At 43.5% G+C, this 25751-nt stretch overlaps 1 protein-coding gene across 2 annotated transcripts in view; it reads right to left on the bottom strand.

The window, feature by feature from the left end:
* Positions 1-56: 56 nt before the first annotated feature.
* The window catches only part of GATB (glutamyl-tRNA amidotransferase subunit B), an 85216-nt gene continuing 59521 nt past the window's right edge, over positions 57-25751 (bottom strand). Inside the window, exons 10-13 of one of the 2 annotated variants that reach the window (XM_030312928.1) lie at positions 23682-23815; positions 16229-16307; positions 2845-2979; positions 57-1323 (exon numbers count right to left, since the gene is read on the bottom strand). In XM_030312928.1, coding sequence (XP_030168788.1) covers positions 1195-1323; positions 2845-2979; positions 16229-16307; positions 23682-23815 — 477 coding nt within the window. In that variant the 3' untranslated portion in view covers positions 57-1194. The remainder of the gene's footprint in view (positions 1324-2844; positions 2980-16228; positions 16308-23681; positions 23816-25751) is intronic. The other variant, XR_003968300.1, reaches the window with a different exon arrangement.

The following is a 25751-nucleotide window of genomic DNA, read 5'->3' as shown; positions in this document are numbered from 1 at the left end:
GCTTCTCTCTGGTTCCCCAGCTGCCACCGTTCATGACGGCAATGCTTGGACTCTTCTTGGTACGCTGGAGAAGCCAGTGTAAAATCAGAGCCTCCAAAGAGCCTGTTCTCTTATGCCACGGTTTGACACGTTACAAGACAGCATTTGTGAAAGTGGTCTTTGAGCACCATGAGTCAGAGGTAGCAAAGGCACGCAGCACACACAGGGGTGCTCCAGTGCGTTACACAGAAGCCACATTACTGTCACGAGAACAGGGGTGAAGGCGACCCAGCCTTCACGGAGAGGTTGTTAACTGCACCACAATTACTGCTAAAGGTCAAGATTTTGATGTACTAGTTTATAATCTTATTCTTTCCAGGGAAAACAAATCAATTTAATGTTACTTTTGTTTTAATCTTTTTTCGGCTTGAGGGTGGGGTGGGCGGGGGTCCTTGTCAGCTGCACAATCTTTGACGTGTAAGTTAATTTTTTATGTGATATTTCAGTATATATTTTGTTCATTAAATTTATTTGAAAACTTTTTTTTTTTTGTTTATTACAAATAATGTTTCATTTACTCTCAGACCTCCCGGCAATCCCTGGGGAGCTGAGCATGTGGGCAATGTCACTTTTACTCCGTGGATGAGTGCGGGCTAGTGAGACTAATGCCCTCCTTCCCAGCCCCGCAGGGCCTGTCTAGACAAAAGTGTGTTTGGCATGTCTGTCCTGTTGTGGTTTTCATCTCCACTCATCTACTTTCAGGTCTAAAATACTGCATCCAGACCATGGTCCCTCTTGACCACTGCTCATGCCTGGCACCTAGAGCAGCGCCTGGCTTTTGGAACTTACTCAGAAATACTTGTTAAAGAAGTGCGGGATGGGAAGTTTTCTTAGAACAGTGACAGCACTTGAAACCGTGTGTTTCACTTAGTTTAGAATTACTAAGGCCTGGAACGTGCTATTCCTTCAGCACCACTGCGGCCATCCTGGAACCACTTCCACGTCAATGAGGCAAACGGGGCTGTCGCTGCTGGTCTGTGCAGGTAGCATCCCAGGGCAGAGTCGGGTCTGGCCCTGGGTGGCCTACAGCTCTAGCTGGGGCTAGAGACTGGGAGGCGCCAGCAGGTTGAGCCCCTGGATGTCAGGTTTCACGGGCTCAGGTTCTCAGTCATGGCCACTCTGCTGTCCCTCAGGCAGAGACGGACCCAGAACATCTCATGACAACAACTGCTTCTCCAGAATCTCCTTTATCACCATAGGATCTGCTCGGTTGTGAGTTACTTTTCGTACCAACCCAATCAGTTTGTTTATGGCTCTGGGGTTTCCCCTCTTCATGTCCATTACCTTTAAAGATAGATAGAAACTGTTTTAGAGGAGAAAATAATGATATGCATACTTAAAAATGCTAAATTAAGGTTTATGTTTGCTGACACTTAAACTTCATTTCTTTTGTTTTCCTGTTAGGATTAGATATAAAATGAGAAAGGGAAAGGGGGGAGGTGTGAACTTCTGAGGAGGTTTCTAGGCTCCCATCACAGGGATGTCTGCCACTGTGCTCTCTGATTAAAGCGGACAAGGAGAGGGCTGTGTGCATGACGAGGGACTGTCCACAGCAAGGGAGCTGGAGTGCAGGAATGAGGGTGCTCTCCTGGGTGCCACAGTGACACAGGGACACAGAGCTTCTCAGTCTTGGGGTGAGTAACCCTAGATGAACGATCTAGTCTAGTCAGAGTGAGGTCCTTCTCTAATCCTCCCGCGGTTAGCAGGCACGGAGATGCCCGGCTTTCCTTCCCCCCCACTGCCTGCCAAGGACACGTGTTTGTCAGAAGACAAATCTGAAAAATGGCAGCTGTCCCGGACCACGGGGGTTGGGGAGTGCACTGTGGTGGGCAGGATGGAGACAACAAAAGAAGGAGGCGCCAGCTTCCTCTCAAGTAGCCACTGACTGTCAGGGCCACCCGCCCTGAGCTCCGGCTCTGCGGCATCTTGATGGGTAATAACGTCTGTGGGCATCTGCACTCAGTGCCGCAGGACGAGTTCGAAACTGAAAGTGTGTCTTTATCAGTCACTACAGATGAGGCAGGAAGACGGAGATTGCTGGACCCAGCGCAAGCTCATTTTCCTTATCGAGAGCTCTTTTCAGAGCTGTTAGTGTCCCCGGCAAGCCGATGGGTGGGTGGGTATTATTCTGAAAGAGATGCTAGCAATTTTTTACCCACTAAAAAATCTCTAGACAGTATGATTAGACTTGGGGAGGAAGGGATGGCACTCATTTTCGCTTTTATATTTTGTTCTGTGCTCAGAACACAGAATGACTTGGTTTTCAGCTACGCTCCTGTCAAGGATTTTCTCCATAATTTACAAGTAATTTCCCTTTCTGCCTTTCTTCCCACCTCTTTTAGGCATGGAGCTAAAGTGTTTGCCCATCTTTCTTCCCTTTCTGCAGTCATGCCTGCTGGCTTGTTAGTGAGCGGTCTCCTTATAAAGCAGAGTGAGCGGTAACAGACTCAAAGTGCCCGCCCTGGGAGAGGGTGCCGTTCTGGGAGGTCAAAACTTGGATCCGGTGAGCCCAATAAACACCCCTGTAAACTGAACTGCATGAGATGAAACTCCAGGGGTGGATTTTCCTTCTAGGAAATGTGGTATTTTTCTAATATTCACCAAATTTCAGCTCTTGACCTTAGCTAAAAACGGATGAAGTGTTTTAGGGAACTGCTGAGCAAGCTGGGCCGGCCCTAATTAGGAAGTGCCTCTGGGCGGTGAAAGGGAGCAGTGGAGAGGCTCCTGGCCGAGTCCTCAGGCTGGCCCTGTCCTGGCCTGACCAGGAGAGTAGACCCTCTCCACCCTGTGGTGACCATTAATTACCACTTGAGGATGCCCCTCCATCACGGCGTGGCACACCCGTTCCAGTGCCTCTTCATCCTGCATCAGTTCAAGCTTCCTTTCTGAAACAATCTGTGATGGAGTCTTCCCTTTACTCCTCCACAATTCCTCAAACACCTACGGGCCAGAGGAGGGAGAGAGGGACGGAGAAGTGAGGACCTGCTCCACCTGCCGTGGCCAGGACAAGCGGAGCTGAGGTAGAGCAGATTCAGTGAATTCCCAGATGTGTGGGCCTGCCCTATGGGAATTCCCTGTCTCTCCTGAAGCACCTGGACAGTCTACCCAGGCTGAGGTGTTCCCACAGAACAGAGCCTGAGACAGGGGGACAGTGGGCCCTTCCCACTCATGGACTCAAACCACATGGCCGGGAGAGGCTGGGAGGAGCTGGGAGCTGAGGACTCACAGGGCCCCTGCCGCCAAGAGTCAGAGGGCCAGGGCCAGCTCTGCTTCACGCCCACTGCATAAATTAGTTGAGGTGCTATTATTCTGTTGAAGGCAGGGGCAGCACAGGCTGAGGGATGTAACCACTGCACTGAGATGAAGTCCAGAAAGCTCAGCCTGCTGGGAATTATGATTTCCGGGGGACAAGAAAGTGGCCCCATAATAATTTACAAAAGGGAAAATAACTAAAAACATAAATCATAATCCACAGGGGCCTCTGCCATGCCACGTTTATCCCCTACTGGTGGAGCTAGACCCAAATCTGGCTACGATAACGAATAGTTAATGGTGTATTTTTCTACCTAAAAAAATAAATAACAGCAACAAATCCCCAAGCTTATCAAAGTTGGGGAAGAAAGGAATACATTTTTAAAGAAGGCATTTCCTAGGGTAGTTTTCCTCCTTCCTCTTGTTTTTCTAGTGTCAACTGCAGGGGGTGGGGTGCGGGCTCCCCTGTTAGTCTCCTGCGGCACCTCCTTCACCTCTGCCAGCAGTCAGTCCTGAGCACTGGATGTTCCTTATGAACATTCGGGCTCAGGACAGGCCAGCCAGGAGCCATTCCTCCCAGAAATATGGAGCTTGTCAATAATTAGCACACAGGGCAGAGCAAATGAAGGGGAAGATGCTTTGTATCTCTGCAGGGCTCAAAGGTTTCCCCAGTCTGGACAAAGACAAACCACAAATATTTACCGTGGCTACAACAGTCCGTGCACCATCCGCTCAGCTATCAGAATACTCACGGTGACTGTGGCTGAGCGGTGTCTTTGGTGGGTCTTCCTAGAAGCCCCCCCGCAGGGCACCCCTCTGGCTACCGCTATACAGGCCTGGCTGCTTAGAGAAAGACTGTCCCTGCTCTTAGAAAAACACAGACTATATATGCGTCCAACCAACTTTTCAACTATTTTTTCAGCCAGAAAATGGGTGAGGCATTGAGGGAGAAGGGCTCAAAAACAGATAAGAACTTTCCCTGCCTTCAACAAACTTCTTAGTGGAGCATCAGCAGCATGGGGATAACGGAACAATGTGTAAGGCAGAAAAGCAAGTCTGAAGAATTTCTCTCATCTACTTCTTAGATTAGAAATTTCTTAAATTTCTTAAACTGCAAAACATTGTTTCTAATTATATGAGTAAATACATGTTGGGGGGATAGGATGAAAATGGCGGAGCAAGAAGATCCTGAATTTGTCTCCTCCCAAGGACACACCAAAACTACAACTACATCCAGAACAATCGTCTCTGAGGACAACCTGAAGACTAGCAGAACAGCTCTTCCACAACTAAAGACCTAAAGTGAGGTGGGCAGGAGGGGCGGAGACGTGGTCTAGTCAGGACCCACACCCCTGGCATGGCAGTCCACAAGTAGGAGGGAAATCAATGCAGAGGTCCCCCCTGAGGAGTTTAGGATTCAGGCTCGTCAGGCACTGCTGCCCCGGGGACCTGTACTGGGAAGATGAGCCCCCCAGTAACGTGTGCCTTTAAAAATCAGCAGGGTTTAGCTCCGGGAGAGCACAAGGGCTACAGGAAATGAGGTTCTGCTCTTAAAAGGTTGAAGTACAAACTCACTCTGACACCCAGCTCAGGGGCAGCCATTTGAAAAGTGCCAGGCTGGGGCGCCTAGGTGGCTCAGTAGGTTGAGCGTCCGACTTTGGCTCAGGTCATGATATCGTGGTTCGTGAGTTCAAGCCTGTGAGTTCAGGCTCTGTGCTGACAGCTCAGAGACTGGAGCCTGCTTTGGATTCTGTGTCTCCCTCTTTCTGCCCCTTCCCTGCTTGCATTCTCTCTTTCTCTCTCAAAAATAAACAAAGGTTAAAAAAAAAAAAGAAAAGAAAAAAAGAAAAGTGCTTGGGCCATATAAGGAGGCGATTTATTGACTACCCTTAGGGTATGTGCCAGAGGTGCATGGATTTGTGGGAACTTTCTCGTGCAATGGAAGCACTGGTGGGCACCATCTCTGATACTCTCCATCTACCCTGCAAGCACTGCTCAACCCACCCAGATGTTCCCCTGAGGTGCCCCTCCAAGCAGCTCCTGTGCACCACCCCTGGGGAGTAGTCGGGATCAGCACATACCTTCTATGTAAGATCATTCCTCAAGACTGGGCAATGTCGCTGATCTGCTTAGTACATAGAAACAAATACAGAGAGTCGGGCAAAACGAGGAGACCGAGGAATATGTTCCAAACAAAAGAACAAGACAAACCTCAAAAAAAGAACTAAACAGAATGGAGGTCAGCAATCTACCTGATAAATAGTTCAAGGTCACAGCCATAAAGATGCTTACCAAACTTGGGAGAAAAATGAATACAGTGAGAACTCCAACAAAGAGAAAATATGAAAAAGAGCCAATGAGAGCTGAATATAATAACTGAAATGAAAAATACAGAAGGAAGCGAGAGCAAATATGAATCGGCATCTGGAAGACAGGGTAGTGGAAGTCCCCTGAGATGAACAGCAAAAAGAAGAAAAGAATCTTGAAAGCAGCAAAAGGAAAGCACCTAGTTATGGACAAGGGAAACCCCGTAAGACCATTAGCTGATTTTTCCACAGAAATCTGGTAGGCCAGGAGGGAGTGGCATGATATATTCAAAGTGCTGAAAGGAAAAAACCTACAACCACAAATCTACCTGGCAAGGTTATCATTTGGAATTAAGGAGAGAGAGTTTCTGAGAAACAAAAGCTAAAGGAGTTCATCACCACTAAACCAGCTTTAGAAGAAATGTTACAGGGGCTTTTGGAAACAAAAAAGGAAAGGCCACAACTATAAGAGAACTGTGAAAGGAAAAAAATCTCTGATAAAAGCAAACATACAGTAAAGGTAGTATGAAGGTTAAAAGACAAAAGTAAAATCAGCTAATCTATAAAAATTAGTTAAGCAATATACAAAAAGACTGAAAATATGACATCAAAACAATGGAAAGGGGAGGAGAACCATAGTGCTTGTAGAATGTATTTGAACTTAGGTGACCATTAACTTAAAACAGACTGCCATATACGTAGGGTATTATATTATGAACCTCATGGTAACCGTAAACCAAAACCTGTAATAGGCACACACAATAAAAAGAAAAAGAAATTCAAACATAACACTAAAAGTCATCAAACCACAAGGGAAGAGAACAAGAGAAGAAGAAAGGAATAGAAAAGAACTACAAAAACAACCAGCAACTAATAAAATGGCAATAAGTACATACCTACCAATAATTACTTTAAATGTAAATGAATTAAATGTTCCATTCAAAGAACATCAGGTGGCTGAATGAATTAAAAAAACAAAACAAAACATCAACAACCCCCCCCCCCCAAACCCAGGACCCACATTTGCTACCTTACAAAAGACTCATTTCAGACATAAAGACACACAAAGATTGAAAGTGAAGGGATGGAAAAGACATTCTATGTAAATGGGAATGAAAAGACAGCTGGGGTACCAATGATTATATCAGACAATAGATTTGAAAACAAAGACCATAACAAGACAAAGAAGGGCACTACATAATGGTAAAGGGATCAATTCAACAAGATGAGAAAACAATTATAGTATCTTTGCACCCAATACAGGAGCACCTGAATATACAAAGCAAATATTAACACAAAGGGAGTAATTAACAGTAATACATCAGGCTCTTGAACAACACAGAGCTTAAGGGTGCTGATCACCTGTGCAGTCAAAAACCACATATAACTCTCGACTCCACAAACCTTAAGTACTAATAGCTTACTGTAAACCAGAAGCCTTACTGAAAACATAAACAGTTGTTAACACATTTTGTATGTTAGATATATTATATACTTTTATGTTATAAAGTATTATATTTTGTATGTTAGATATATTTACAATGAACTAGAGGAAAGAAAATGTTATTAAGAAAATCATAAGAGAAATATATTACTGTACTTATCAATACCATAAGTTAATGTACATTTACAAGTATCATGTCAGTACCTATATTAATACTGTCTTATACAAAACACTGTTATATGTATACAGCAAAAATAAAGACATTGTGAAAAAAATTACATTTACAAAATAAAAACTTTCTAATATATGTTGAAAAAAAAAAACCTGTGTGTAAGTGGACCCACATAGTTCAAACCTGTGTTGTTCAGGGGTCAACTGTACAATAATAGTAAGGAACTGTAACACCTCACTTACAGCAATGGAAAGATCACCCAGACAGAAAGTCAATAAGGAAACAGTAGCCTTAAATCACACAATAGACCAGATGGATGCCTACCACCCCAAAACAGCAGAATACATATTTTCTTCAAGTGCACATGGAACACTCTCCAGGACAGATCACATGTGAGGCCACAAAACAAGTCTTGATAAATTTAAGAGGACTGAAATCGTATCAAACATCTTTTCTGACCATGACTGTATTTCAAAGATACTGATTTCAAGGAAAAAAAACTGGAAAACACAGAAACATGGAGGCTAAACAACATGCTACTGAACAGCCAATGGGTCAACAAAGAAATCAAAGATGCAATAATAAAAATACCTTGAGGCAAATGAAAAAATGGAAACATACATTCCAAAATCTATGGAATACAGCACAAATGTCGTAAGAGGGGAGTTTACAGCAATCCAGGCCCACGTCAAGAAACAAGAAAAGTTTCAAACTAACCTTACACCTAAAGGATCTAGAAAAAGAACAAGCAAAGCCCAAGCTTAGTAGAAGCAAGGAAATAATAAAGATCAGAGTGGAAATCAATAGACACCAAAAAACAAAACAAGAAAAATAGAAAAGATAAATGAAACCAAGAGCTATTTCTCTGAAAAGATAAGCCAAATTGGCAAACCTTCAGTCAGACTCATTGAGAAAAAAAGAGGTTCCAAATAAAATAGGAAATGAAAGAGAAGTTATAACTGATACTAGAGAAATACTAAAGATTGTAAGAGACAACTGTGAAAACTTGTATGCCAACAAACTGAACAATCTAGAAGAAATGAATAAATTCCTAGAAACATATAATCTTCCAAAACTGAATCAGGAAGATATAGAAAATCTGAACAGACCAATTACCAATAATGAAATTGAATCAGTAATAAAAATTTCTCAACAAACTAAAGTCCAGGCCTAGACAGCTTCACAGGCAAATTCTACCAAACATTTTTAAAAGAGTTAACCTATACTTCTCAAACAATTGTTAAAGAAATTGAAGAGGAAGGAACACTTCCAAATTCATTGTACAAGGCTGGCATTACCTTGATAACAAAACCAAGGACACTACCAAAAAAAAAATTAAAAAAATAAAATAACATGTCAATATTCATGATCAACAACAGATGAAAAAATCCTCAACAAAATGTTAACAAATTGAATTAAAAAGTATGTGAAAAGGATCATACACCATGATCAAGAGTGATTTATTCCAGGGATGCAAGGATGGTTCAACATACACAGATCAACCAACATGATACACCACATTAACAAAATGAGGATAAAAATCATATAATAATCTCAGTAGATGCAAAAAAAAAACCTCTGACAAAATTCAACATCCATTTATGACAAAGTGGCTAGAGAGGAAACACACTTTAACATAATAGAGACCATATATGCAAAACGTACAGCTAACGTATTCAACAGTAAAAGCTGAAAGCTTTTCCTCTAACATCAGGAACAAGACAAGGATGGCCACTCTTGCCACTATCTTATTCAACATAGTACTGTAAGTTCTAGCTTAGTCCTAGCAATCAGGGGAGAAAAAGAAAGAAAAGGCATCCAATTGGCAAGGAAGAAGTTAAACTGTCCCTATTTATGGATGACATGATACTAAGAAGTCTCTAAAGACTCCACCAAAAAACTATTAGAATAAACAAATTCAGTTGCAGGATACAATATACAGAAATTGGTTGTGCTTTTCTAATAATGAAATACCAGAAAGAGAAGAAAGCAATCCCATTTACAATTGCATCAAAAAAAATAACATACCTAGGGGGAAAAAAAATGTAACCAGAGTGAAAGACCTGTACTCTGAAAACTATGAGACACCGATGAAAGAAACTGAAGATGACACAAATAAATGGAATGATATTCCATCCTCACTGACTGGAAGAATTTATATTGTTAAAATGTCCATACTAACTAATCTATAGATTCAATACAATCCCATCAAAATGCCAACATTATTTTACACAGAACTAGAACAAATAGTCCTAAAATTTGTACGGAACCACCATAAAAGACCCTAAATAGCAACAATAATCTTGAGAAATAAAAACAAAGTGTGAAGCAGCATGTTCCCTGATTTCAAACTGTACTACAAATCTACAGTAATCAAAACAGTATGATATTGGCAAAAAGGGAAAAAAAAAAACAAAAACAGAGGTCAATGGAACAGAGGCCAGAAATAAAACCATACTGATATGTTCAATGAATCTATGACAAAGGAGTCAATAAATATAATGCAATGTAATAAATCTACATGCAAAATAATCAAACTACCACCTTCTTACACTACTTACAAAAATTAACTCAAAATGGATTAAAGACGGAGATGTAGACCTGAAACTATAAGACTCTTAAAACAGTAAAATCTTGGACACTGGTCTTAGCAATGTTATTTTGGATTTGTCTCCTCAGGCAAGGGCAATGAAAGCAAAAATAAACGGGACTATCAAACCAAAAACCTTTTTTGTACAGCAAAGGACACCATCAACACAATGAAAAGGTAACTTGCTGAATGGGAGAAGATATTTGCAAGTGATATATCCAGTAAGGGGTTAATATCCAAAATATATAAAGAGCTCATACAACTCAACACCAAAAAACGTCAAATGATCTGATTAAAAAACGGGTAGAAGACCTGAAGAGACAGTTTTCCAAAGAAGAGATACAGATGACAAACAAACACATGAAAAGATGCTCAACATCAGTAATCTTGAGGGAAATGCAAATCAAAACCACAATGAGGTACCACCTTCTGTCAGAATGGCTAAAAACAAAACACAAGAAGCAATAAATGTTGGTGAGGAGAAAAGGAATCCTCATACACTGTTGATAGGAATGTAGACTGATGGAGCCACTCTGGAAAACAGTGTGGCAGCTCCTCAAAAAATTAAAAATAGAACCACCGTATGATCCAGTAATCCCACTTCTGGATATTTATCCAAAGAAAATGAAAAAAAACAATTTGAGAAGATATATACATCTGTATGTTCACTGCAGCATTATTTATAATAGCCAGGATATGGAAGCAACCTAAGTGTGTATCAGAAGATGAATGGATAAAGAAGATGTGGCATATATATACAAACGAATATTACTCAGCCATAAGAAAGAAAATCGTGCCACTTGTGACAACATAGATGGACCTACAGGGTACTATGCTAAGGGAAATAAGTCAGAAATAAAAATATCATATGAGTTCATTTGTATGTGGAATCTAAAAAACACAAGACAAATGGACTCAGGGATACAGAGAACAAAATGGTGGTTGTGGGAAATATGTGAAGCAGACTAAGAGGTATAAACTTACAGTTACAAAACAAGTCACAGGGATGTCAAGGTACAGCATAGTGACTATAGTCAATAATAAACTTTGGTAACATGGTAATCAGAGTTATAGTGATCGTTTTATAATGTACATAAATGTTAAGTCACTAAGTTGTACACCTGAAATTAATGTAAGTTATGTGTCAACTATACTTCTATTAAAAACATGTTCACTGTAGAAAATAAGGAAATATAAAAACGATAAAAAGAAATCACTTGTATTTCCCATTCCCTCAAGATAATAAATGTTAGTATTTTGGTGTTTTTCCTTCCCCTATTTTTCTTTGGGAACACAGTTGCAATCATAACATATATACAGTCTGTGATCTGCTTTTGTTTTACTTGCTACAGAACTACTTTTCATATTAATAAAAAAATTAATATCCATTAAGTATATTTATCATAATATGATTAAATTAGCCCTCAGGTAAGTATTTAGACTTTGACCAGTGTTTATTTTGTTCATCTGCACAGTCTCCTAAAACAGTGCCTAAAAAATGTCCAACATTCAGCAGGAGAATGTGGAAATCTCAAGAGGGATCTAGATCTCTGGCTCAAAAGTGAAATCACCTGTGAGGACTCAGGAATCTATGCAGCACCTCTTTATAGGCAGATGAGGTGGAAAGCTCAGCAGACTTGTGCGGTCCCTGGGGCCTGGGAATCGTAAGCTGGCACACCTGGCCGACCCAGGAGGCCGCTCCTGGGCCTGCTTCATTTTTCTTGGCCTGCAACAGCCACCGTGGCTGACAGCACACAGCGGACCCGAGCAGGCTGACCAGGGGCTCAGCCTTTGCCTGGCACCTAATACAGTGGGACCCGACAGGCTCGAATGCTGGTTGGATGAGCCTGAGCCAAAAACACCAGAACAGAGGCGATGTGAGGCAGCTCGGGAACCACTGCCAAACCACACCATTCAAGAGGAAACGCAAGACAGTGCTCGGATGGATACTTTTAAATGCAGGGGCTGGCTGCTCCCTGAGAAAGTAGAGCGAGGTAGGGCGGGGATACAGAGTGACGCGGGAGAAACATTTCAGCGGCCTACAGGAACAAATGGGAGCCCTGTGTCTGGGGTGTTCTCTACTCCCAGAGTGAAAACATACCAGCTTATTAACTTCCTCAATTGGTCGAGTGGCCACCGCAGCCCAGCCCCCTGGGCCGATGCAGTAGACTCCAGCTGTCTAATCCTCTGCTCGTTCCTGTTTGAGACACAGTCTGTGCACTCCTGGCCAAAGCCCAGCAGGGTGAGAATCACTGAAGGGGCCTTCCACCTCCAGGCCAGACTCGACAGGGCTCCCCAGCCCTCTTGCTGCAAACATAATGGCTTCTGTACTTGCCAGCCTCGTGCTGCAGCATAAATCCTCAGCTTTTGTCTGTGTTTAATCACCACCCTGGGAAGTGCTATCGAAGTGCAACTGTTTCTGGCTAGGAGTGCAGCTCCCAGGCCCTGCCGCTGCCCACCCAAGATCAAAGTGCCTAACACAGGATTCTTAGGGTAATGCTGGCCGTCTGTGTTAAATGGCCACTGAAAGCATGGGGTCACGCAAGCTGGGAACCCCCAATCACACACTGACCACGGAGCCGGCTCTGACACATAGGGCAGCCTTAAGTTCCCTGGGGACTGAATTCATACACCCTTTCAGCTACTACCCAATTGTGTCTCGCTAAAGCTATTTTTAAAGTATCTAGAAGGAAGGATGGAAGGAAAGCAGATGGGCCTCTCACCTGTCCAGGGGTTTCCAGGGTCAGAGTGTGGAGGAAAGGCCTGTTGAAGGGAGAAGGTAGGGAGGGGGCCGGGACAGGAACAGAAAGGGGTGTCCCCTCTGCTCAAAGGCAAGAACTGTGAAAGGTCATTCTTCTAGAAAGGCACAAACATCAGCCCAAGCCCTGAAAAGAAGTAGGGCACAGTAAAATGCACATAGAACTGAAGCACTCACTAAAAGGGAGAAAAAGACATCACATCATTTGTAACAGTTTTACTGCATTACATATAACATTTTCTGCATTAAAAGGCGTTGGTGATTTCTCTTTAAAGCAGATCCCAAAGTAGACAAGAAGAGACGGGTTAAGTGGCACACCTACATGTTAAAATTCAATGTCCATTGCTATGGAATCATAACCTGGCTTGGTTCCACTAGAAATGCTAACCGGACAATCCCCAAGAGACAGTGGATAAGCCACATCTATTTCCAGTGTGCACAAAGGAGGCATGCACACAGTCCACACCATTTCCCCTGGGGCTGTGGCTGGCCAGCAGTGTGGACAACACCCAGGGCCTCTGACTCACAAGAGGCTCAGGATCCCGGGGTGCAGGTCTGCAGGTGAACTGTGACTCTGACGGCCCTCTCCTTGGTGAGGGAGACAGGGGCCGCTACCCACAACTTCAACAGCTAGAACTAGATCCTGTGACAAGAATCGAGATGCTTTTGTTCACAGTTACCAGGAGGTTGCTCATGATGATAAGTAATCTTTTTCTCTTTCCGTTTCTGAAAAACAGGAGTGCTGCATCATAGCAACCTGTCAACACCCCTGCCCCTGGGGTGCCAAGGGGATGAGGCCTGTAAATCTCAGGAGCACTGCCAGAGTACCTCCAAGGAAGGGGCGGTGAAATGTGTAAGGGATGAAATAATGGGCAATGATGTAAGGGAGAGTGATGGGTTAATAGTAAATTAGACATCAAGTGGGAGATTCTTTGGAATTCAGAGTGTTCTAAGGACAGGATGGCTCTTTCTACATATCTGTCATCCTTAGGAGTCAGTTACTTGGTCTACTTTTTTTTCCTCATCTCCTGGTCATCTAATCACTAACAGAACCCCAATCCGTCAGAGGGAAACACCAAGAAGGAATAGAAGCAGAGAGTCTGCTCTACTGGAGCACCCTCCAGCTCACAGTGTTTCTAGAAGCCAAGACCTACTTGGATTCTTTTTAAAAATTCAGTAAAAAGTTAATTGTAACATTTTTCTTTTAAAAAAGTACCCTACAAAAGACACAAAAAGATGCTCAACGTAGTTGGTCATTAGGGAAATGCAAATCAAGCCCACAGTGAGATTATCGCTTTACACCTACTACTAGGATGACTATAATCAAAAAGACAGACAATAACAAGTGCTAGCAAGGATATGGAGACACAGGAACCCTCATACATTGCTGATGGGTATGCAACTGGGTGCAGCCAGTTTGGAAGATAGTTGGGCGGCTCCTCAAAATGTTAAATGTACAACTACCATATAACCCAGAAATTCCATTCGTACAGGTCTATACGTAACCAACTTGAAAACACATGCTCAATCAAAAACATCTGAACACAAATGTTCAAAGCAGCATGTTCAATAAGAGCCCAAAACTGGAAACAACTCAAATGTCCATTTACGGATGTGGCATATACTTACAGAATATTCTTTAGCCTTAAAAAGAAATGAAGTACTGGCACATGTTAAAACATAGATGGATTTTGAAAACATCACGTTAAGTAAAATAAGCCGGACACAGAGGCCACATACTGTACAAGTCTATTTACGTTAAATGTCCAGAATAGGCAAATCCACAGAGACAGAAAGTAGATTAGTAGTAACCTAGGGCAAGGGGTTAGTGGGGGAGTGACTGCTAATGGTTTGGTTTTTTTGTGTGATGAGAATGTTCTGGAATTAGATAGGGTGATGGCTGAATAGGTTTGTGGATATACTAAAAGCCAATGAACTGCCTGGCTCATAAAGAAATAAACTAAAAAAAAAAAAAAATCACTATAACCTCTTATTTCTTATTTTCTAAAGTCTTTATTTCTCTAACTTCATGTCTGTCCATCCCATCAATCCATCCTTCTAATAGTACATGTGTATGGAAGGATGCCTGGAAGGGTGTCCACCCAATATTAATGGTAGTTATTTCAAGGTGGTAAAATTTGAAGATCTTTATATTTTTCTATATTACTTAAATTCTTTATAATGAAAAAATACCTTTTTTTCCCACCAGAAAATCATACATGATTTTATTAAATACAGAAAACAAAATAGAAAAATAAATAAAGCAAAACCCCCAAGGCAATAATACACACAGGAGATTCCCTCATGCAACATACATTTAACACCTTTCTAGTCAGACTTTTATTTCAGTTTGATTACCTCACAGCAGCCAGGATTCACCCTGCTTCCTTTGAGCATGCTGAAAGTTGATACAACCTAAGGTGTCCCTACCTACATCTGAACCAACCATCAGCATCTTCTAGCATTTTCCATTGGTCCTACCGAACCAATCACATTCACTGCACTAGGTTTCCTCCCTTTTCCTCGTCTGGTGGGGCAGGATGAGTGAGAAGGGGAAGATTTTTTTTTTCCCTTCTTTCATTTCAAATGCTACAATTCATCTGCTCTTATGTATACATACATATATATATATAGATGCCCTCAGGCCATCTAATCTTTCTGTCACTGCTGAGCACTGTCATAAACATTTGTATTCCTCTGACATCCAGGCAACTCAAATCCTTTCCTACATGTGCCAAGGTCTCTGTAGTCGACAGCCTCACTGGGCGGTGGGTAAACAGAGCCTTTATTAGTTCTGTCTCCAGTTTCACTGCACAGAGCTGGGTGTGAGTGCCACAGCGCCTCATAATTAGCCAAAAGCAGTTGCTTTTCCAAAGCCTCACTTTGTGCCTGCCACTACTGTTGATGTGGTATAAATATTAAATGCAGAAGGCACCATTAAAGTCACACTAAGTTTCTGGCTGAAGCATTGATGGCTTTGATACCCAAAGTTGAAATAAGGCAGCCACCTTGGTGTTCTTTATCCTTTAAGACTTTTCTGGATTCCAGGAACCTTTCACCCACCTATGACTGTCAGGTGGAAAGGAGACGAGGCAGAGGCCACCTTTGATGACGATGCTGTTCTTCTCAGTTTGCATACACTGCACATGTGTATAAAGTTTTATCTACTAAATAAGAGGCAGTCTGTCTGACCTCATCCTCCTTGCTGGAAGACTAAATTTCAGGGGGCAATCATGCAATGAAGACAAATAAGGCCCTAGTACTGGCTGGGAGCCTGCAGGGGACTGAGAAGGACTAGAGGGCCGGGGAGCAGTGCTGAAGGTGCTCTGGCGTCGGCCTCGTGGGGGTCACAGGGGCAGTGCATGTGCTTCGAAGCCCCCAAAAGCTACAGTCCCGCCTTTCACATAAACAAATGTTTGGAAAACGTTCCAGGCAAAACCATACAGGAACCACCTGCTTAGCAAAGATGGAAAGCACATTACCTGCATTGCACATACCAGCCTTTTTTCATTTGCTAACTGAAATGTTTCTACCTTTTCAGTATGAAAACAGCCCTTACACGCATTTAATACTTTATGAAATTCAGTTAGTGATGGCATTTGAATTTCACATACAACATCTACTGGAATAGCAGAGCAGTCAGAAACTTTAGGAAGTGGGGACATACCTGTTTAGCTGCTGCTGAAGAAATTACTTTTCTGTCCAGCAGGTTGAGAAGCTCAGCCAGCACAGAAGGTGTGACAGGACTAGCAGCCCCCAAAAGGAGAGAAAAATAAATGTACATTTCACACTGTCAGCATACACCCATTTAGAAGAAGAGTGCTCGATTTTGTAGGTTTAAATAACACACCCACGAATGGAAATAACAGGGCAATGGGGCTCTATTTTATTTATTTATTTTGTAGGTTAGGATATAACAAGTTTCGGTGACTAGTGTTGTTTTACCACTCAACAGTAATGGCCATTTGGCAGAAGTTGTAGCAACAACTGCTCAGTTTAATTAGTCAAAAAAAAAAAAAAAAAAAAAAAAAAAGGAGTGGCTGCAAAATTCATGAACCATGACAAGAGAAAAACAAAACAACAACAACAAAAAAAAAACCCAAAAAAACAACCACTCAGTAATTAAATATTTTCGAATGCAAGATCAGTCTAAAAATTACTTCAAACAAAAGAGCTAACAAGGCTACTTTTCTGAGTGTTTTTATGCAAATATAAATTCTTTTTAATTGTAAGAGCTTTTCCTTAAGAGAGTGCAGTGACTGCCATCCGCTTCGTTAACTGTCCCCATGGGCATCTGCACAGACACTGTTCTCCTCCACAGGCTCACAACAGCGTTCTGAGAGCTTTCACCACAGAAGGGCCCAGGATCCATTATATCTATACCTTTAGGATGTGACTTAGTGAAAAGTAACACTGAACTATAGACTATTTTTAAAAAGATTTTTAATGTTTATTATTTTTGAGAGAGAGAGAGCACAAGCTGGGGAGGGGCAGAGAGGGAGACACAGAATCTGAAGCAGACTCCAGGCTCTGAGCTGTCAGCACAGAGCCTGATGTGGGGCTCAAACTCACAGACTGTGAGATCTTGACCCGAGCCGAAGTTGGATGCTTAACCGACTGAGCCCCTAGACTATTTCTTTTAAAATATGTGATTTTGCTATCTTATTATTTAAAAGCAGGCTTCACGCCCAGGGCAGAGGCCAACACGGGGCCTGAACTCACGACCCCAAAATCATGATCTGAGCCGAGATCAAGAGCCACTGGTCTGAGCCACCCAGGCACCCCTGATTTTGCTACTTTTAAACACATACAGCAACTAGGCTAAAAGAACACTGTTTATCTGAGGTCATTAGAGGACTAGTTTTAAATAGGAATGACTTATAAATAGCACGTTAGTATGTCTGTGTAAACTAAAACTTTTGAAGTGCTTAACGCCACTTGAAAACACCTTTTGTCTTAGTTTTCGTCAATCGCAATTAATTTCTTTGCGTGCTTTTAGATAATAAAAAGGAAATTGCCACTTAGCCCCCATCCAGTTTCCATGCATTCCAAACCAACTGAGTTCAAGTTTACCAGCTCTGACTTACTGGACTCTGATTCAAGCACAGTGAAACCTCATTAGGGTTGTTCATTCGAAGCAGCTGACACACGGAGGCAGACCATCATCCTTAAAGTCTTTGTTTATCCCAAAGTATGGATAAGAGGTAATTCCAAGTGGAAATTAAGTTTGGAGACTGTCTGGTGTTATTAAGTTGGCATTCGGAACATCTGTGAATCACCCTGATTAAATCTCAGCAGCAAGAGGGACAGAGGGCTGGGAAATAAACTGATAAACCCCCTTTCCAGCCTTCTACCTTACTGACAAGTAATAAAGAATCAGTTTGTTTTAAAAATGTGGGTTCCTTGGATGCTCTGCAATCCTAGAAAATACAGTGGCTGATTAGAGTGTAGACAGTGTATAGAACCCATAATAAGCATTGAGGTTGAACTGGATTTCTAGAGCATGAAAAAAAGAAAAGGTCCCTTCTCCCATATGAGTTGATGATATAAGGGACATGGAGATGGAGAATAGAAATAGAACACGACATAACTAAAAATACTTTGCCTTTCATCTAATGACCTTAATTCGTTAGTTAGGTTGTAAATGTACACCATAAAATATTTCCACTGACCTAACAGCATTTGAGATTTCTCACTCATCTTTCTGTACCCACAAATGCTTGACACACAGTCGGTCAGTAAGAAATTGTGTCACAGAACTCTTCCCACCAACAGGGATATCTATCTGGTATACCGCCTACATTAATTCCAGATATACCAGGGCTAACCTTGAATACGACAATGACAAAGATCAGTACCTGTCACACGGATCCTGAAAGACCCCACTCCTCAGTTAAATAAATAAACCATCATCAGATTTGCAACATATTGGCAGCCGAGGCACAAGCTACTGATTTGTTGCTGTCAGATGCCAGTCTCTGGACAGTGAGTGTGTCTCCACTAAGAAGAATCTGACACCTAAACGCTTAAGCTTTGCATGCCAGCTTCCAATCCCCTGAGACCAGTGTAGGTACAAAGGGATCCTTCCAATCTGCCCACTTCCTCTAGTCCGGCTAGCACTCTTTCAGGGTCACGACACCACCTCCAGCTTGCATCGGGAGCAGACGCACTGCCACCTCTGCAACTGCACATCCCTACCCCCTCCCTGCATCAGAGAAATGAGCAGCCCATCTCCATCTCTGCACCCATTTCAAGCCCAAAGTCCACCTTCTCTACTTCTGCTAAGATGGGACACAGGAAGCTCCTGGAGGAGGACACTGGGACTTGGACATCCAGGTGGCTCTTGCTGCTCAATAATCCTTGTGTTCCTCTCGATGAATTCCCCACACCCCTATCCGGTGGCCCCACCAAAGCAACTGTTACAGCCACGGCATCTTCTTCCCACCTCCCTTCTCAGCGCCTGCCCCCACCTCTCACTTCATAAGGACAGCAGCTCATGATGCACGACTCAGAAATTTCTATCATGCCCTCCTCCTCCTCTTCCAGCAAACAAACCCCTCAACCCATGCTTTTATCCCATTACTTTCCACTCCTGCAGATCCCGTTTGCATGTTTGTTTCCTCTCTCTTGGCTTTAATCATGCACCCTCACAAATGCTCAGATCTTCCTATCTTGAAAATGTCTGCAAGTGATCTCGGAGTCTGCAAGCCTGGTCTCTTACCTTACTTTTACAGATAAATATCTAGCATTAGTGGCTACTATCTGTCCTCGTAAGCATGTGCCATTCCAGCACCAATCCTCCCCCTCTACAGAAGATGTTCTCTTAAAAATCACACCCCTCCTCGCTTGTTGCCAAGCGTAACAGCTTTCCCCATTCTGCTGCACCCTGACTTCTGGGCTCCATTTAAAGCCCTTTGTGAAAACTCCTCTCCTTGGGCCTCCAATCTCTTCCCTCTCCCTGGTTGTCCCTCATTCACTCCTGGCCCGATAATGAGCACCGGCCAGCATTCTTTCCCACGTGGTCTTCTGCCTTCACCTCAGGCTGCCAGGGAAAGGAAGCACATCTGTTCCCAAGACTGCCGCTGCTTCTTCGGGGTCCAGTTCTCTCCACCATGAGATTCAACCAGCTCTCACCAAACGTGTTTTAAACCAGGGGTCAGCAAACTTCTTCCGGGAAGTGCCAGAGAGTAAGTATTTAAGGCTTCGTGGGCCACACATGGTTTCTGTCACATATTCTTTGTTTTGGTTTAAGAAGTCATACGCACTGTTCGCTCACAGGCCCGCCAGAATGATCTTTAACAGGCTCTGAACCCTGAAGCCCCACTTGGATGCTATCCCATGCATCACACTGCTGGACTTACCTTCCCTTCACCATCAAGCCCCTCTTGGCTCAAAAGCCTGCCCTGATCTGCTAGTGCCTCAGGAACCGCTGCCCCTGGCTGACCTGAAGTTTGGGGCACTCAACTAGACTGGACAACTGGATGGTGGGGCTTGCCTGATCTCACCACGAAATGCTTGGCCAGGGTATCTGTAATTTCCACTTTCTTAACTACATCAAACCCGTTATTAATAGAGATTTAGAAGGAGTTAACAGAAAAACAACTTTCAAAGCAATATGCTCAAAATAATTAAAAAGCCGAGTTCAACAAGAGCTTTTCTGGTTGGACCCTTTAAACACCATGACAGGTCTTTAAAGATGAGTGCTAATTTGCAAAATCGGTTCTTACCAACTTGACCTCCAGAGTGTTCCCTGCCTGGGGTCATCATGAGACTACTGCGAAGCTCCGCAGCTACGGCCGTTCTAAGCTCTGGAAATGTTAGCCCCAGCAGCTGAGTTGTGCACTAATTACTGTTTATTCCAAGGTGAGGCTGGTGTATCCAGCCCAGCTAATGGTTCTTTGAACTGTGTAGAAAGAGGATGCCTACAGCTTGGTTTTGGATCCTCGGCTCTTGATCTACATAAATTGTGTGATAGAGCTATTGTTTAGCTTCCTCTTTACCTGCTTTTGGAACAGTTACATATACTTTTATTTAGAACGGGGTACCCTTTGGGTTCTTAAAACTCTAGTGCATATGAACTGTTTGGGTAAATACCAGGGGCTCCAAGTGCACTTGACAAGCTAATTTATTAACCTTAGCTCCTTTAACAGCTACCAACATGGTTGTCGAGCAAACCCCTAATTTTACAGACCAATATAGAAAAAAACTAGCTCGGAAGTCCGGGGACGTGGCTTCCAGTCTTAGCAGCTCACCACCTGAGGTATGCCACCTTGTCTGCTGAAGGAATGAGCTGAACCAAAGGTTATCTAAGGTCTCTGCCAAGAAAAGTCAGTGACTTTAAGAATCACAGCCAATAACATGGAAAACCATACATTTAAAGATCAGATCGGTAACTCCTCCAAAAGCTCAAACCACACCTCGAAGCCTTCCCAGCTTCTCCTGGCCAACATCAATCTCCCTCCTCTCTGCTCTCACTGCACTGTGCATAGTTCTAAAACAGGAAGCACCCCTTTCTGCCTTGAAATAAAATACTGATGCATGAGTCTAGTCCTCCCCAGGAGATGGAGAATTCCTTGAGGGCCTGGGTGGGGTCCTTTTAGTGGTGCTCTACACGTATTTACTGGATTCACAGCTAACCTCCCCTGTGACTTCCCACACCCTCAGATTCCAGCCCTGCTCCAACCATACAGGAAGCAGTGCTTGCTGCCGTTTTCCATTCTCTTCTCCTGTAAGCTATGCTCCTCCTCGGTCTAAAAACATGCCAGTTCTTTGCCATTCCACCCTTGGCTCCCTACGGGTGCTGCCCAGACCTCTGCCTCACCAAATCCTATCCGTTCTTTAAGGCCATTCTTAAGATACAGTTGTATCTCCTCCATAAACTCTTCTAGATGGTTCCAGTCTTCACTGAAGGCCACAATATTTTCAGTGTAGAGTGGAGTTTCTGAAGAGAGGCCAAACCTGAAAGGACAGGAATGAACGACAAAAAGGCCACAGATGCCACAGGAATTTAGGGGACTGAGGGTGGCCACTGTTTTGGTACTTGATATACTGACCTGGCAAAGAGAAGGAAACTAACACAGAGGGCTCACTATGTGCCAGGCACTGTGCATTTTCCTCTCAAAAACCCTTGGAGGCAGGTACTGTCATTTTTGTTTCAGTGTGAAGAAATGGAGGGTCATAGAGGGGAACTCATCCAAGGCCACTGGTGGTAAGGAGCTAAGTGAGGAAGTGAATTGATCCCAAATGCCACATTACAACATACATATACACGTTGCAAGCAAGAGGCTGGATGTGAAACTGGCACTGTATGGTGTTAACCTCCTTTGAGGGAATAGTTTTTCAGAATCACGTATCAACATATGCTTGTCCCCCCCTCCTCCACTTCTCCGTGGCCATGGGAGGCTGCTGAGACAAATGACACACCTGCTGAGATTGGGCTCCCCCTTCCACCGGGACCCTGCCAGGCCCCGGCCATCAGCCTGGGGTTCCTGATGAATTCACTCTCCCTCCTTCTCCCATTTAAATTTGCTGCTTGCTCCTCCCTTCCTGAAACTTTCCTTTTCTTAGGCTTTTGTGGTGCTAACTCTGTCCTACTTTTCCTCTTCTCTGCCACTTCTTCTCGGCTGCCTCCTTCTCTGCCCACGCTTCTCACTTAAGAGTCTAGAGCATCTCCGGCTCCTTCCTCAGCCATCTTATCAGGCCGTACCCTCCCTGACAGTTCTCTTCCACTTTAACAACTTCAAGTACCATCTAAAAGCCACGAAGTCCACGTTCCACCCATACTGGACTATGCACTTGCATTGCCAGAAGTATGATGCCTGAACTTACCTCAAGATTTCTACCCGTGCTATTCCCTATACCTGGAACACTCTTACCTCTTGGATTTTGCCTGACTAACCTTACTCATCTTTCCCTCAGGCCTTAGCTTAGCTGTTACCTTCGCCTTCTCAGGGCACCTGCTAGCTCACTGCTTTATAATCACCAGCTTCTAGACTGTCAGCTCAGAGAGCAGGGACTATATCTGTGTGCTGACTGATCTTCCCATGCTTAGCACAGTGCTTTGCACAGAGTCTAAATAAACATGTGCTGAATAACGAACAAATGAGAACTCTAGGATTTATACCTGCCAGATATCTCCCGTCAGTGGTAGATCATATATCTGCCTGCCTCCTGGTTATGCCCGTGAGGGGGATGTCTGTCCCACAGGCAGCCCAGCTCAGCACGCCCCGCCCCTTCCCTCTGAACTCATTCCTCCTCCTCTAGCTCTCGCCAGGCTGAAAAACACTATCCTCCATGTCGCTCCGCTGTCCGAGTAAGAACTGGAAGTCATGCGATGTGAGATAACTGCTCTCCCATCTACCTCAGCTCAGGCCCATGGCATTTCTTACTGGCACTCTGACAACAGGCTCCTTGCTTCTGGTCTGTTCTTCCATTCCACCCCTCCGAGTGAAACTGGAGTGTGCTGGAGATCTATAGCTTTGAGAGCTGCTGACAGAAGTGTTTGCACGGTGGCCTCTGGTGGTCTCTGCAGCTTTCTCCTGAGCTTTCCTGCGTGCCCCCTTGGCACCCCGAAATTTCTGGGTTTCCTAAGCCTCCATGCCTGCTCGTCTCTGAGTGTCCAATGGCCACTCCCTTGCCCAGAATCCCCTCATCCCTCCCATCACCTGGCAACTCCCACTAGGTCTTCAGGGCCTGGTTCCAGCATATCCTCTGCGGGAAACCTTTGTCATCTTCTGGCCTCAGGCCAGGCCCCCTTGGTGTTCATTCATGGCACCTTGTGTGCCTGCGGCCTAACAGGACCACACTGAGGTGAATGCCTGTTTTCTTACAGATCTGTATTCCCCACCAGCTTGTAGACTCCTGGTCTTACTCATCTTCAGGCCCCCAGCCCTGCATGGTACAAAGGGCAGTACGGACAGTCAGAGATTGGAACAAATAAATGAAATTTCAGAGGTGATGGCGGATAGCTTTAGAATCTGGAATTCACAAGGGTGTTTGTATCTTGTTAGGAGATCTTAAGGGGAACGACGGAGAACAAAACACCAGCCCTGCCCTACTTAAACTGCTTCTGGACACAGAGTTCATCATAAAGGAAGAAAGAATCCCCAGACCCTACTCACCTCTCATTGACAGCAAGGTTCCGTTGCTTTAAAAAACCCAGAAAAATGTTGAGGACCCAACTAGTTACTTTTTTTGGCTCTGCCCTAGTTTCTTTTATCACATTCTGGAAGAACTCCAGTAGGCCAACTTCATTCTGTAAAGAAAAAAAAAAAAATTCATATATATATATATATATATATATATATATATATATATATATACATATATATATATATCCAAAAAAATGAAAGATCAGCATTCTGAAGGCAAATCTGAAACTGTCACCCTCTGCCTCCTCTGAGACACCTACCTGTACTTTCCTAAACATGGAAATGCCACCAGAAAATTCTAATCACTTTCAGTAAACAGCAAGTATTTGACTTCTACTACTGTCATGGCACTTTTTATATAGCTTTTTCTCAAAGGAATGAACATATTTCCAAAAGCCTGGCTTGGTGAACCAGAGGGCAATGAAATCCACTGTCCCCCAAACTCACCCGCCCTCTCACCGTCAGCCCTGTGAACCCTACACCCTTTACCCTTGAGCTGCTTCCTTCATCTTCGGGCCCATGAAGTTTGGCTCCACTTCACTGTCTTTTCTCTTTCCAGGCCTATCCTCTGCTGGAAGTCCCAGTGATTGTGAGAATAAGAAGGCAGGAAAAGAAGTAAATGAAGAAGGAACAGACAGAATATTCTACCTCTGAAAAACCAAAAGTGGATCGTAACTATATTCATCTTCACATCATCCCCAAAATGACAGAAATGGTTCTCAAATGTTTCCAAAATGAGGAAGAACCCAGGCACATGTGACCGACTCAGACCACACAGCTGATGGAGGCAGCAGTGGCTTCCGGACCTTCAGAGCCAAACTAGACACAGCTAACCCTGACTCTCCTCTTGCTCTGTGAAAACAATCACCTGGGTGGGCTCAACAAGGAGATGTGAAGAAGACTACTATGTCTCCCCTCTGGACTGTCAGCTCTGTGAGTCAGGGGCCATTCTGTCCTGTTCACTCGATAAATAGAGCTAAGTCAGTGCTGGGCCATGGCAGCTACATGGTAAATATCCACGGATGGAATTAATGTCTGCTGCCATCACCATGTGCATTGAAAAAAAAAATCACATGTGAACGCTCATTCTTTATCATACCATGTTCACCTTTAAATATTAGAATTGCCACAATTATGCATAAGAGTAACCCCAAGGCACTCATCAAAGTGCCTTAACTACTATAGCTAACTGCCAGCTCAGAGCAGTTCGGCAGAACCAAAAAATGTGGCTAAGTCCATCCTTTGTTTCTCAGTAAGAAAGATAAAAACATGTTCCCCTCACACAGGGGAAGCTGAAGCTTCCAAATGCAGAGGGAACACATTTTTAGTAGATTTCTCCTACCTGCTGAAATGCAAATAAAACCACACTTTCCCCGAAATGGTCTTTTTCACTCTCGAACCCTTGCCCTTTCAGAGAACCTTCGTTAAGCAAAAGAACTTTCTGGAAAAACAAGATACTGGGAAGAAGCAAGACATACGAACAAAAGTTCTCTGAAAGCTCAGCTATTGCAGATGCCGTAATATACACACAGGCACACGGTTGCTAAAGTAGAAATTCCATAAGAAAAAAAAAATCTACATGCCCTTTGTAACAGATAAATTCTCTGGTGACAAGCCTACTGAATAATCCCATAATCATCTCTTGAATCTCTTTTCAAGCCAATGTTACTATTCTGCTCATGCTAAACCAGGGCAAAGGCCGCCTCAGCAGCCAAAGCTTGACTGCAGATAAAGGCAAATGCAGGAAGAATGAAGAGGAAGTTTTGCTTAACTTATGGAAAAGTATTCAAACTTCCACAATGGTACAGCAAACCGCTGGGGAAGTAGAAAACCACTATCTGGCCCAAATCAGACGGGCAGAATTCCCTTTGTTCTAACGCAGACAGGCTGGCCCGCCAGTGAAAAGAGCTGTCAGAAGCAGAGCTCTTTGCTTTGCCAAGGAAAGGTTTTCTAAATCCACCTAGAAATATTGCACTTGAACTCCCAGGCTTGGCTGAGTTGCTGGGACGTGATGAATATCTATTCTTCTACCCTTGGGTG

This window comes from Lynx canadensis, chromosome B1 (genome assembly GCF_007474595.2).
Source record: "Lynx canadensis isolate LIC74 chromosome B1, mLynCan4.pri.v2, whole genome shotgun sequence".
In the NCBI taxonomy this organism is placed as follows: Eukaryota; Metazoa; Chordata; class Mammalia; order Carnivora; family Felidae; genus Lynx; species Lynx canadensis.
Note: the sequence above shows the minus strand (reverse complement) of the source record. Positions and strands in the feature narration are given on the sequence as shown.